At 37.4% G+C, this 14789-nt stretch overlaps 1 protein-coding gene across 2 annotated transcripts in view; it reads right to left on the reverse strand.

The window, feature by feature from the left end:
• PRKD1 (protein kinase D1) overlaps window positions 1-14789 on the reverse strand; it is a 145981-nt gene that overhangs the window by 14538 nt on the left and 116654 nt on the right. For both annotated transcript variants that reach the window (XM_082484759.1, XM_082484760.1), the window contains 10 exons: window positions 13368-13572; window positions 10785-10908; window positions 9910-9987; window positions 8687-8966; window positions 6380-6432; window positions 4913-4985; window positions 3820-3926; window positions 3220-3381; window positions 1751-1849; window positions 333-600 (listed from right to left, as the gene is read on the reverse strand). In XM_082484759.1, coding sequence (XP_082340885.1) covers window positions 333-600; window positions 1751-1849; window positions 3220-3381; window positions 3820-3926; window positions 4913-4985; window positions 6380-6432; window positions 8687-8966; window positions 9910-9987; window positions 10785-10908; window positions 13368-13572 — 1449 coding nt within the window. The remainder of the gene's footprint in view (window positions 1-332; window positions 601-1750; window positions 1850-3219; window positions 3382-3819; window positions 3927-4912; window positions 4986-6379; window positions 6433-8686; window positions 8967-9909; window positions 9988-10784; window positions 10909-13367; window positions 13573-14789) is intronic.

A 14789-nucleotide genomic window follows, 5' to 3' on the forward strand; every position in this document is an offset into this window, starting at 1 on the left:
AAATATAAGCAACACCAGTTCCAGCAACTGAGGTTCCCCACAAGATTCTATAGCAGCCTAATCTGTAGGTGGCTATGTGCCTCCTTCAACACCTCCCGGAGGGATCCCACGCAAGAGGATTACACCATATGCAGACTGTACATGGCTCTGCAGGAAATGTCTAAAGCAGCTGATAGCACAAACCAGAGAATTTACACGACGGTACATTATGGTACCTTGAAATTTCAAACCTTTGTGGTTTTTTTCACTGGTATGTACAGGGGAAAAAAAAGAGCAAAATAAAACTACTCTTTTTTAGCATTTATATAAAAACAGCCACAAACAGATATTACCTTCATGAGAAATTTCTTTCCATGGATTAGGTGGATACATGAAAGCAGCATTCTGGATTTGGTCATGTATGTCTTCATCTTCATTGAATGGAAAGGTACCACTGAGGCTTACGTAAATGATGACACCCACAGACCACATATCCAGAGACCGGTTATAGCCTTTGTTTCTCAGCACTTCTGGAGCAAGGTAGGCTGGAGTTCCTACAACTGAACGCCTAAATGACTTCTCTCCAATGATTCGGGCAAAGCCAAAATCGCAAAGTTTTACCTGTTTAAAGAAAAGTCCTATAGTAAGGCAGACATGATTTTTATTATCAAATACATACTTGAGGAACTTTTACCATGGTTTAGTTGCAAGATGCATCTCCTACTGTTTCTTCAAGGATACTTTTTGTTAAACTCCTCTTTGAGAGGAATACCCTTATTCCACTGAGACATTTGAGCAGTCCATTGCATCTCCTCTATTCCTTCACTCCATGAATAAACCATGGTCAAACCAGTAACACAGGACAACTTAGAATGAAAGAAATGCAGTTTTGGATGGGCCTAACAGCTCAGGCTCCTGGTGAAAGTAGTAATACTGAGTAATTCATTTGTAGCATAAAACCATGGCAAACAGAAAAAGTGTTTTACCTCTGACTTTTTCCTAAATCAAACAAGTTCACAAAGTTTAGTTCTTGGACTTGCATTTTCATTTTATTGCGGATCTAGTTACAGCCTGCCTCTCTGCAAACTTCCTTGTCTGATTTCTTCAGAGGGACAGATTAAGCTGCTTAAAAATTCTCACTTAACATCTCAGTATAGATCTTTCCCTTCCAATTATTGATATTGGTATTATTTAGAAATTACCAATAGTGCTCTTTTTGAATATGGGCAGTTGGAGGAGATTATAGTTGAACTCTGCAGACCAAAGGTAACAGGAGCTGCTACAAATACCTTTTAATAAGAAATACAACAATGAGCCAGAAAGTATATTTAAATAGCCTGCAATGTACCTGGCATTTAAATGCATAAAATTAAAGAAGAAGCTCTTGTTCTTCATGAACTCTACCCTAACTTTCAGAAAAATAACTTTCTGGTGACTGCTTACAAATTGTCACTTCTCTGGACCAAATCAATCAGATAAGTAATTTGTGCTGTGACGGTGAGCAAATTAGAAACGAGCACACGAGTAGTTTTCTCACACTTGAAATTCTAGTTGAATGCTTTAGGCAAATGACAAAAGACAAGGATTTTCAAACATGTCTTTTTTGGAAAGTTTCTGATTAAGTGATCAGTTTTTTCATATAAAAATTCTGTGTAGTTCCTGGAGGATACAGAGAGGTCACTAGTCACTTTTTGTTTATTCATAAAATAGTGATTGCTAACACTTATTCATTCGAACAATTTATTTTAGAGAAAGGGCATTTTCTACTTGCCTGTGGGAAAGGATCAGCTGATGCCAGTAACACATTTTCTGGTTTGAGGTCACAATGAACAATATTTTTGAAATGAAGATGTCTTAAAGCAACAAGGATCTGTGAATAAAGAAATCGGAAACAAATTCAGTTTTGAATGTTGTAAATTTTTTTTTGGTTTTACATCATTCGGACAATATCAGTGATCAGAGAATCAAGGACCAGTGCAGAGAAAAACAATCCAACAAGAATGTACCTTTTACAACAATGTCTACAATGGAAAAAAAAACAAAGGCAAAAATGTCAACTACTTTCTCTGCCTCAAGTTTTTTTGATGTTTCACTGTACGAAATATGATTTTTCCCTCTCCAAAGACTTCATATTCTAAACATTTTTTTTTTTTTTTAAAACTGGGCTCTAGGTACTTGTTTACATTATTTTGGGGGGTGAAATCTCTGGGCGCAGGAACATTTGCAAATCACCTTCCAGATCTAAATCCACTAAAAAAAAAAAAAAAAAAAAAAAAATCACAGAAATATTATGTGATCCATTTTAAACATTTTCTTCAAGACAGGAAGCACAAGAGCCTTGCATATATTTTTATTCCAATCCTCACACAAGAACATGTGTAACAGAAATTTTAATCCTATTCCTGTGGCTTTTACTCCTTTCCTTGTGTCTGGTCAGGGGCTGGCAGAATTTCCCACTGTATTAGAGCAGGGAATGGCAAGGAGGCTAAATGATCCCGGGAAGGCAAGAAACCAAATTCTGAAGCTGGTGGCAGTTTCACCCATGAAAGCATGAAAACTAGGGAACCTATGACAGTCTAACCTGAATAATAAACTCCCACCGTAACACCGTTGTTCCTGCTCCTTTCTTTTCCCTGACTGCTGAAACACAGACTGCTCTGATTCCGAGGTAGCTTGCTACTCAACTGCGTATCTAAATTTAAATCAGTATTACAGGCAGCCACAGGAGCAATATGATAATATGACAACAGGAAGAACAAAAAAAACCCAACCCAGACCACATTGTTAGCAGAAGTCATACAGGAAACCGACCTAACTTAATCAGAGGTAGTGCTGAGATCCAATCTTAGCACAGAGAATATACCCAAAAGTGCATAGCACGAACTGCAATGGGTAGGTATCGGGCTGTTCAAGAGGCTCAAATTTCTTTGGGTAGGTCTTCAACAGTTTGCTGTTAGTGCTTTGCGTCCCTTTCTTGTGCTTAATTCTTCAAGCATATGAAAAACCGTAGCTTGACGGCCCTTCCATTCATCAGCCAGACAGCTGTACGTGTGTTTAGCTCTAGGTCCTCTTAATGGTTTACTACCTACCAGATAAGGTACACAAAGCTGTCTGTACCATCCCTGATAGTACAATTCAGGCTTTCATAAATCAGACAGGTATATTATACCAAAAGCAAAAGATAAGAAACACTGATAACTGACCTCAAATCTCCTTCTAGGTCTATAATTAATTTCTTACCTGAGTAATTAAAAACTTTGTTATTCTCTCTGGCAACCTGCCCTTTTCACTTGATAAGATCATCTCCAGCATGTCTCCATGGAGTTTTTCCATAACAACAAACACTCTTTCCGGTGTCTCAAACATACACTCCAGATTTACAACTCCAGGATGATGAAGATTCTATTAAAGATAAATACAGCACTTGAATAACATAGATTTCCCAACATGATTAGTAGGTTTCATCATTACATAGCCAGTCTTCACACCCTCCTCAACCAGACAGCATTTCACTCTTGCATAATTAAAACTGTGTGCCTAATCTGTAGGCAACAGGCATGAAATTTCTAGGGACAGTATAGGAGAATGGGTGAACTTCAAATCATTTTAACAAACACACATTTTCCTTGTTGTGCCTGGTGGTTAATACTGCAGAAACTATAGTTCCTAACATTACATTCCCAATACATTTGGTCTTGGCTATTTATGCAGATTAAGCAGCAAAAATACTAGTATTTTTGCAAAACGGTAGTGATTATCAATTAAAATAATTATCATAATATCTGTTATTTATAGTAATGTATAAATGCAGTTAATACAGTAAAATGGATAGAAAAATACCTGTAAAATTGCAACTTCATTACGAAGTTGACTTTCCTGTTTAGTTGGAAACCTTAGTTTGTCGATTATTTTAATGGCAACATCTCTTCCTGTTTTACGATGTTTTCCTGCATTAATAAAACAAAAGGCCTCTATCAATTAAAATCAATAATTCTAAAAAATGTTCCACTTTCACTGGATTGTACAAATGACCACAATCAAGTAATTCTCAGAGTGGGTTTGCAGCAAATTGTCGCATAAGTCATTAAAAGTTTTCTGTCATTTCTCTTCTTCCTATTTTTTGACAAGTGAACTTTTCTCATTATCATCCGACAAAGCTGTTTAAACATGTAAGAAACACACACGTGAGAAAGTCAGCTCTGCATTTCAAGAATATAGATAGAAAGTTAACTTTCTGAGATACATATATACATGCTTGTTCATATACTTCAGCTGCACTGCCTGCAATTGGCAGGTTGTAGGCTTAGTCCTTTGATAGTAGTTCCAGACTAGCAAATAATGAAATGGGTGATTGCCTTTAGGCATGTGAGTGCATGTCCCAGGTTTATCAGACTCACAGAGATACTTCAGTGAGAAATTTGTAGTTAGTTCTGACTTCACACTGCCTCAAACAACAGCTGTACCTAAATACAGCCCAAAAAAACTGCTGAAAAAAGGAGGAAAAAGAGGAAAAATAATTAAGAAAATAAAAATAAAGAAACATTTCTAACAAAGTACCGAAAAACAAAGGAAAAAAGTTCACAAAAACATGCAAAGAAAAACTGCAGGAAGAAGAAAGTATACTTTTTTTTTTTTTTTGCTTCTTCAATTATAGTTCTCAAAAAGAAGAGTTTTCTGCACTTCAGGGGGTTCTTTACTAGAACTTACAGAGAGCATGAAGCTGTTAACGTAGACTGACCCACTACTGGGTAGAAAACTTCAAATTACAAAATTACTTTGTCAACAAAACCCAGTTTCATTGTTTAATGAAGACTGCTTATATAAAACAATAGGCAGGTAATTTCTGTAACAAAACATTTCAGAGTCCAAATACTTTCACCATTCAAGAAGTTTTCTATCTTAAGCATAAGTATAGAGCACACTAAAGCCTTACCTCCATAAACAATTCCAAACTGTCCTGATCCCAACACCTCGTCTGGGAAGATTTGGTATACAGTGCTAATATCCTGTTTATATAAACATAACAAATATTAAGCCCTGAGATACAGAAACAAAATCTGTATTTCATTTGCTTTTTCTAATGGGAAGTAGTACACGTTTACTACAGTACATTTCAAAATATATTATCTGCCAAAAACATTCATGCAAGGTTTCTTAAAAGCCACGTTAACTGTAATTGCTGTAAAAGCTGCTGCATCTTCAGCAGGTTCCAGCTGCTGCCATCTCCCAGGCAAGTAGCCTCCAGTGCACATTACACTTTATCTTTGTGAAATTTGAAGATGAACATACACATGGAAATAAAGAGGGTCTTGTCAGCACTGTTCTACCCAGATGTCCCAAGATCCCAGATCTAGGAATTGCTGCTGCTTTTTATTAAAAGGGAGAAATTATGAATTTAAAATGTTCTTGCAAAAGTTCCTATGGCAGCTAATGTCAGCCACGGAAATGGAAGTGGTTTCTTAGTTTATAGAAAGCTTTGTGAGTATCAGCAATTTTGGGCTTTGGCTGTTTGTGTTTGTCCACTGAGAGGGGTAAAATCTTCCATTCATGCCAGAGAGGAAGCCTCATATCCCACTATTTCTTAGTGCCTAAAGACAGGCTAAAGTACAAGCTGGTAGCAGATTCATTTGGGAGGTTCAAATAAACCTCTAATCGTGGAGCTCGGTTTCATTTTCCTGGTATTTAACCAGCAGCAGATACAACGAAGAGTAAAAGAATGCCAAGGAGTTGATAACAAAGCATGTCTTGCTTTTTCTTAAGAACCAAACAGACACATCCTTCCCTAGCATTTTTCTGGCAAATACCAGAGCTGCCCCAAAGCTGCACTCGACTTCAGGCAGTCCTGTTTATTTCCTCTGCTCCCGAGACAGAAAATCAGCGGTGTTGCAGTTTGCCTTGACCGCGTGTCCTGTGTCTAACAGTCCTAGGTAAAAGAAACCCAAAATTCTTTACATATGCGTAACAATATGTGGAACTCTTCCTTCAGATAGAGCTCCATCGTTGTACAACAGAGAATATCTGATCTCTCAGCAATGAAAGGAAAGAGTATATTTATCAAGGACTGTGATTAGCTTTACAAAGTTCAGCTGACAGAAATCCCACGAACTAATAACTACCAGGGCTCACTTTTCCTTTTGGTAATTAACATCCTGCGAGGATACGGAGTAAAATTCTATGTGAAGAGAAATTACCAATATGTAATTCTTGTGTCTCAAGTGAAGGTGCCATGAAGATGATTTTTCTCAGACGTTAGCAAAGCTAATTGTTTGTTAATTTCTACAAAGTAAGCAAAAAATGGCTGATGGGAACTCCTCTCCAACATTGCTCTTTGCAAAACAGATCAATGACTTCGCAAGCTTAATCATAGCACGTCTAGCACCAGCATCCAGAGAACACTCACCACATTTTCTTGAACTTGGCAGTTTGACACAGAAATACTGATGGATATATCCCCTGGGGAAGAAAGTAAAATATACTTTAGATTGCTGTGCTTTTAGTTCAAACATGTGGTAATAGGAAATGACATGTACATTACATCAATATCTACTGACAGCTCTAGAAATTGGACCAATTAGGTCAGCTTGTTCATCTCACAGCCAATATAAAATTACACCAGCCCACAAATGTCTGACTTGAACAAGTTTTGCAGAGTATGGTAAAGAACAGAATACATTTAATTATTAATTTTTTAACAGTGGAATCTCATAATTCCCATTTTTAAGCTTATTCTTGCTTTTTGTGCTTTCTTTTTTAGGGATTTATAGCTCATGCAAATAACATAACTGCAACAAGGGTAAACTGCTTTTATTTGGTGGATTTAGTAATTTTTCATAGTGTCATCTACAATGTAATTGATTCTATTCACATCAATACAAATTCAAATTGGTATGTGTACTGTTAAAAGTAATACACATTTCAACTGGCTTAAGAGACATTACTAAAACACATAATGGAAATAAAAACTTTCACTTGTGCTTTAATACAACAAATATCAGATCCAACCTCTACAAATTCAGAGATTAGGATGTTACCATAAGCATTTTGAACTGTAAATCTATTGAGAGGTTCAATAAAACATAAGAATATGTCTACTGCTTAGTGTATCATATAAAGACATCATTTTTGCAAGGAAAGACGGGTTCTTCGGAGCACAGCACCTCTGTATCCTACCTCTGCCTAGAATTTCTTAGATTAGATGGATTTCAGCCTCATCAAAGCCCGTGTTCTCTACTATAAAACCTGTATTACACTCTGAAGACACTCACTACTGCCCATCAGCACCTTTCCTAGTTGCGTTAAGTAGCATGAGTACTTCTGCCCTGTGTGACTTATTTCCTCATCCTTTCCTTAGGAATAAACTGGTTTTGGAAGGGAATGTTTCAGTTACATAGAGGCTGTTTATCATTGCCAATTTGTTTTCAAATGTATGTGCTGCTTTGTGTTTACGCGAAAAAAGGCACAGACAAAGACTCTGAACAGAAGACAGAAGGTTGCTGTCAACCTCAGTCCCTACAGGACTTTGTTCTAAAGGTCTCGGATGACCTTAATTTTCGCACAAACCCCCCATAGATAACTACTAACTTGTAAAGAAAATTTTCCAACTTCCCAAGAGAGAAGACAGCTGTCATTCTGAGTCCGGCATTTTAGGTGATTTGTTTAGCTATGCAGGGCTCCAACCAGGGGCACTAGGCAACTAGCCTCATTGGAATGACATCCAGAATTCGACACTATTTTATGCAGGAACCCAGTCAAGAAAGCAAAGGACAGAGCTGATCTAATCTGATATGTGAGCTGTTGTGCCTGGAGATGTAATGCCACAGCCTGTTGTATCACTTGGTTTCTGAAGGGCTTGGGGTCTTATTAGCATTTCGTGCTGCATTAATAGCATCCAGATGTCAAGTGCTAAAGTGTGTGTATATTACAACAAAAGGTCTAATCCAAATTGTGTAGACATACCCAAATCTGCTTTACGCTAACTAGGCTGAATACGAGTAGCAGAGCAACCACAGCAGCACAGGCCCAGTAGTGGGGAATTGTTTGCTCTGTGCTACTTTGTTATCAGCACCTGAGCTAGATTTAAACGAGGTTTACATAAGCTGTCATCTTTGCTAGAGAATTACCCAAAGGTATGTAAATTCGAGGCAAAGATATATTCAGCCCTTTTGGTCCTGTGTAACATCCATGTCCTGTTGTGCTTACAACAGCTCTTCTTCACACTTGAGCTCACTTAATCTCAGCACGGGACAACGTTTGCGGCAGTTGTACAGCCAAACATGATGAAAGGGAGCACACCATCTATGCTGTCGTGACCTAAAGAGTGAAGGGCTGCTTCTGCAGACAGCTGGAAATGTAAATTACAGTCATGATGGGAACAATCTATCAATTCCCAACTGCAGCTCAGAAAACTTCGTGCCTCTGCACAAGGAGCCTATTATTCATGTCAGCAACACAAATGTGGATGACATGCCTTAGAAATGGAACAACTATTTGCTCGCTAACAAATCTGCATCTTGTATATTAATACAGATGTCCTAGTATAAACTGGAAACACACGGATGAGAGGCTAACATGCAGACAGGTGATAAGCCATGACAGAATAGCCTTTACTAGCTGTGCAATACTTCCTTTCAACGCGTGCAGAAGATTGAGCAAAGTCATTCGTGATATGACCCTACTTATCTGAAATGGAGGAAATGAAGAAACTTACTGTGTAGGCTGGGTCCTGACCCAGTTGATGCCCCTTTTGGGATGACGGGCATCAGGGCGTGCTGTATGGCCATCTCCCACACTCGCGCCACATCGATGCCAATGCCACTGGTGATAACACTGTTATTCAGTGGAACACTTGAGAGGATTTCTATGTTTTCTCCAACATAATAGACTATATTTGCTGTGCTTATTTCAAAACAATGAGGATTCGCTCCTTGAGGCAGTAAAGTGAAAGTTTTTGCAGGTTCCAGAGACAAAATTTCAGACAATGGGATCTCCTAAAATGAAAAGATGTATCATTTTCTGTGTAAAGATTATGAGCACATAAAGCTCATAAAGCATGAACTTTATTTCACTAATTTATGATATTAGCTGTTGTTTTTAACCACATGGTTCTTGTGCAAACAAAAAGGCTCTTGTAACCTGAAACTCGATGACACAGCAGATTGTTGATGGTAAAATACTACATGTTTCCTTCCAAGACCAAGCAGAACTTTACTTATTTAATTAAACTTATCAAAAACAGGAGTATGGTGCCATCACGCAAGAGCAGCACCATCCATACATCAGCAGAAACCCACTACAAAATCAAACTCTGTTGACTCCTTATTTAATAAAATTTATTTGCAATTTTTTTTTTCAGAATAAATCTATTCAACATTAAGATTCCAAATCCACCTTTCACATAGGTGTAAACTTGATTGTTTCCTCTTGAATAACACCTAGGGCACATATTTCCCTGAGAGGAAGCAACATGAAAAAAATACTCTCTATTATTAAAACTTATTGCAGTAATGCCTAAGGAGTTCAAATGCCGCAGGTAAAAGGATATGAGTATTAAAATAATCTTTTACAATCAAAATCACAGCATAAGGTCTAAAAGACAGAATTAAAATAATATATGCGATACCTAATTGCTTGGAAAGACTCTGTATTATGAATGACAGAACGTTAGATGAGTTCCGTTCCAGAATTTGTCACTGGTATTGAATTGCCCCTGTATAAAACCCTTCAATTTCCACTACAGGTTCTTGTTAGCTGACACCTTTCTGATCTGAGACTTGTTTGTGACAGGCAAAACACACACATTCAGCTTAAATAATGAAAACAAACATAGATCAAAGTTATACTACTAGTATACTTTTAGTAAGTATCTCCTAATCCAGCAATTCAGTCATTAGATTATCCTGGTACAAAAAGAGATTGAAAAATATTCCTTACTTTGTAATATTTGCTTCCAGTATCATTTTGAAAAAGCGTAATGCATTTGCTGTCCAGTCTCCAGTAGTGTCGTTTCCTCTGCAATGAAAACAAGGGAAAAATCTTTCTAGCATTTCCAAGTAAATTAACAAAATCTTCATTTCTCAAAAGCATCACTTCCAAAATGTTTCATTAAGTTCAGAAAGATGAATTGTGAATGACAAGGATTCATTTGCTGTTACAAGATTTTTATGAGGATTTTAAGTTTAGGATTTATAGAGCCACCCTTTGTTGTTTCGGTAATAACCTAGCTCTGTTCAAACTGTTCAAATTTTAAAAATGTAAAGAGTCCCTTTGATGTCTGCATTACATTCAGCACAATTTGCTACAGGTACGCTGCTATAACAATTAAATTTTCTTTTTGTATCAGTTATAACACTCCAGCTCACTTTCGAAGGCCACATACTGAAGTCGTTATTCCTGTTTTAGCAGGTTGGAATGAAAATAACTTTTTTCTATGCTAAATCTATTTTACAAAACTCTCAATTCACTTAGCAGTAAGATTCTAGGAGACTGCAGCTGGAAGGTAAAGCTACTTTCCAGAACCTCTAAGGTGCTAATATTGTTTTTAACTTCCTTCAGAACATCTTCACATTTGGCTGCCTACGATAATGCAACTGACACATTCAGGTATTTTTTGTGTGTTTCAACTGTCTCCTGTTTCTTACGAGCAGTGCCATCCTCAGTTAAGACAAGAGTAAGGACTTTAGGACTCACAAATACTGAAAAAAAAGCCTTACATGAGGGTCTGTATATTCGCAAAGTATTGTTAGGATTTCATTCTGTACTATTATATAGGATGTACAGTAAGACCGTTCTTCCTTTACATTTCTTACCAGTGTGTCCTTGCTTGTATAGTGAACCATCCAACCCTCCTTCATTACTGTGCTACTTCTTCTTTTTGTGTGCTTCACAGACTGTACCACTCTCATTAATGGAATATTGTTGCTGGTTGAAGGGCTTAAGAATAAATCAATAAAGGCTTTTAAATAGAAGATAAATTTTGACAAAAAGAAAAAGTCTTTTAAATCAGAATATGTATTTATTTGATATCCACATTTATATTTATCATCACTGCTAGACCTCGACTGGACACTCTTTTGTCATTGCAAATTAAAAAAATGATAATGCCACACCAGAATGTCAGAGACCTTCTGACAGCTTGCACACACGTGCACACACACACACACACACACTCTCCCGAAAATATTCCTAAAGATGAGCTAAGAAGATGGCAAATGACTAGGGCCTCAGCTAGGGTGTGGGAGCCGTAGCTCAGGCCTGTGCTATGCACGATTCAGATCAGTGCTTGATTTTGAATCACTCATAAGCTAAGTAAACGCTGTCCATCAGATTACTGTCCTGTGATCTTTCTTGGGTTCAAGCACACAGTGGAGTTATGACAGTTTACAGAGTAGAAAATGCGTCAGCTGACCGGCTGTGCATATCCTGGCAGGGCATAGCAGAGAATCTGCTGGAACCTCTCAGAGAAAGAGGTTTAAGCTAATACATTCTATCCTCCAAGACCTCAAGGAATATCCCATTGCTGTGCACTATGGGGTATGCATGCTGAAACTTTCCACGACTCGGCTGACACACAGTAGGTCGGGAAGGCATGGGAACTTGACAGGATGCCTGATAGCACCATCAGATAAAATCTGGAATATCTAGTTGGAGAGGTTTAAGAAGCCAAGCCCATCTTCCCACTTTCCTTGCTGTTGGAGTTAACCATTCCTGGAGTGGATTCTGCATAATGGAATACAGACTCATAATCTGCTCAATCCTAAACCTAAAGGGTTAGTTATTTCTGGCAGAACTTTACACGGAGATGCTGCATTGTACGTGAAAACACAGCACAGTCTGCTCATGAGTTCTGCCCTCCTGTCAAAGCTCTTGCTGCAACAACTCCAACAGAAAAGGGCAGAAACCACCCAGGAAAAGAATAACATCTAAGTTTCCACAGTTGTTCTGACTGTGGGTGTCTGCGCGTGGCCCTGCTTCACTGTAAGTCATCCTGGAAATAAAACATTTTGTGAATTGGTAGTTTGCAATCAAAATGTAAAACGTGTGCTGTCTTAAAGGTTCATTAAGACTGTAACATACAGTTAACATTTTTTTTGCCTAAAAGTGATCAAATGAGCTGCAGTCCCTATATAGCTATTCTTGTCTGTACTGACAAGATATTCACTTTTTTATTTGCTTTTAATAGATCACTCAAAAATAATCCATGGGCATGAAGACTACCCCAACAAATGTATTACTGCATACATTACAAAAGTATTACTGGAAATACAGGGATGCCCTTCAACTAAGTAAAACACGTACCTTGGTTACCAACATTTTTATTACTTATAATTGAGTATTTATATTTTGAAAGCCTGCAATGCTCTTTATTTAATGTAATTTGGGCATTCAAAATGTTACATGACACTGATTTTGTGATATAAGCACAGGCTTATATTCAAATGACACGAGATGTCTATATATAGTGCCTATGCAGACAAGTACGACAGTAGGAAAAACAGTTCAGTGCTGCAGGAGGTAAAATTGCATACTGTTGAAATGGATCGCTTTCTGTCAGCCCAACAGGTACATGTTAGTAGCTAAGGGGAACATGTTGCCGAAACAGACTCCTAGTAACCAAAATAAGAGGAACCTGCAGGTCAAATTAGGACCTGTGAAAGAAAAATATTTTATAATACTTCAAGGCACAGATCCTTTGCACCAAGGAAACTACAGCTCAAATGACTCTAATTAATTTTAGGTTCCCTGGCAATGCATAATCCCTACTTTTTTCTCTACTAGTCTGTACAGTTCCAATAGATGAATAATGCTTTCTTCTCTTCAGATATTTCTAAGGTAAGTTGCACAACTCAATTCCTATTTTCCTTCCCGATTAGTCATTTTAAACCACTGATCTATTTTGTAACTTGCTTGAAACTTCTTCATGTTTGTCAAAATTTCCTTCTTTTTAAAGGTACCTAAAAATGTATACAATTCATCTAGAGCCACTTACGTGATTTTTATTATTTTATATTTTTTTATTTAAACGACCAGGCATTGCACTTTTAGTCAGGGAAAAAATACTTGGGAAAAGGAATTAAAAAAATTCTTTATTGCTTATGCACAAATAAAGTTTCACAACACAATTTTCATGAAAGAGTAGACCTGTAACAATTACTTGTGCATCAGTTGTCAGTTGCTACTTCAACTTGACCATAATTTTTAAGTTTCTCTTAAGTTCTTAATGCATCTATGCAGTGAAGCAATCTCACTGCAATTTCAGAACCACCACATCTCACTAGCTCTCTCCATTCTCAAGGAGTGAGATAGGGTTCACGTAGATCCCCCCTTGAGCCCCAGGCATAATACCTAGAAATAAATACAAAAGAAGATGGGAGGTACACTCCCCAGCTCACCTGATCATCCTGTTAGACTCGTCATGATCTGGATCAGCATCCTGCATTTCCCCGTTGTCACTATGGCATCCTGCCATTGACATCTCAGAATCATGAGCTATAGATTCCTCCATGTCATCTATAAAACCACTGTTTCTTTCACTGTCATTGTCGTCACTCCCTTCTTCCATGACCACGTCAGACTCAGCCCCAGGACTAAGGAGATCTGGAATAACATTGCTGAAGTTATTATCTCAAAACATACAATACTCTGATCACAACATCCTGACACATTTTGAGCTTCAGAAAAACTCGGGTTCTCTTTGGGTCTCCCTACTCAGTCCAGACTGGTGAAGTATGGTCTGCAACCAGCCATTCAGAAAATCGCTACACAAAACTGTAAATGCATCAAACCAAAATACTTTCAGAAACAGAACTTTCTATTAAAAAATGCCAAAGTCAAGGCAGAATTTCTTATCTATGGGCTTCTATCATTCTACAATCATGAGCTTTATTTCTGAGATCTGGCAGATTTTCTATATGGCTTCAATGTTGTGTACTGGCCTGACGGCTGTTGGCAGTCTGCAAACTGATGCTAGAAGAGCAGTAATTTCAAAACTAGGAATTTTTTAATATGATGATGACATGACGATGAACTATTGAAATAACTCCCAAGACAACTACTTATGATCTGAACTATATTTTTTTGGGGAAAAAATGCATTTCCTTTGCACCAGTGTTCTCTATGAAGGCTGTACAATATGGCACCTACGAAGGCTGTATGATATGGCACAATAATCCATACTATTGCAATAATATTCCCTGCCTTTAGAAAAGAAGTATTAAATATCAAAAAGTCCAATGCAAGATAGCATAGAAAAAAAATACAGAAACTTAGGATTTAACTTATTCTACTATGGCATAGTATTAATAATATCTTCCAGCTTATATTTAAATTATGATAAACTTTCCAATTTCAATATTAGATATGCCAAAGAAAGATCAAAGTAAGAAATAACTTTTTATTGTATTGCTGCTTGTGAATGTATTTATCTGGAAGACAGAAAGGAAGAGAAAACTTTAAACTTACTTACCTAAGGACTTACTTTACAAAACCAAACAAAATAAAGAAAAAAAACAACAACAAAAACATTTTGTTGAAACTCAAACTGCTGCTATACAGGCTGTGATCTAATATGTCAAAATCAACAGTCCTGTCAGATAGGAAAGGCAGCAAGAGTTTTTCTGGGATGTTTGCAGTCTTTTGGGAATCTGAAGTAAGGTAAAATCACATCAAATACATCAAATATTCTCATTGAGAAACTTTTGCCTAATTGTGTGGAGGAAGGTTTCATGACAATCAATGTAAAGGGTGCCCCAAAAGAAAAAGCAGACTCAGACTCAACTGGCTGACAGCAAATTGGTACGAACTAATAGCATTTC

Source organism: Vanellus vanellus, assembly GCF_965231255.1.
Source record: "Vanellus vanellus genome assembly, chromosome: 6".
Classification (NCBI taxonomy): Eukaryota; Metazoa; Chordata; class Aves; order Charadriiformes; family Charadriidae; genus Vanellus; species Vanellus vanellus.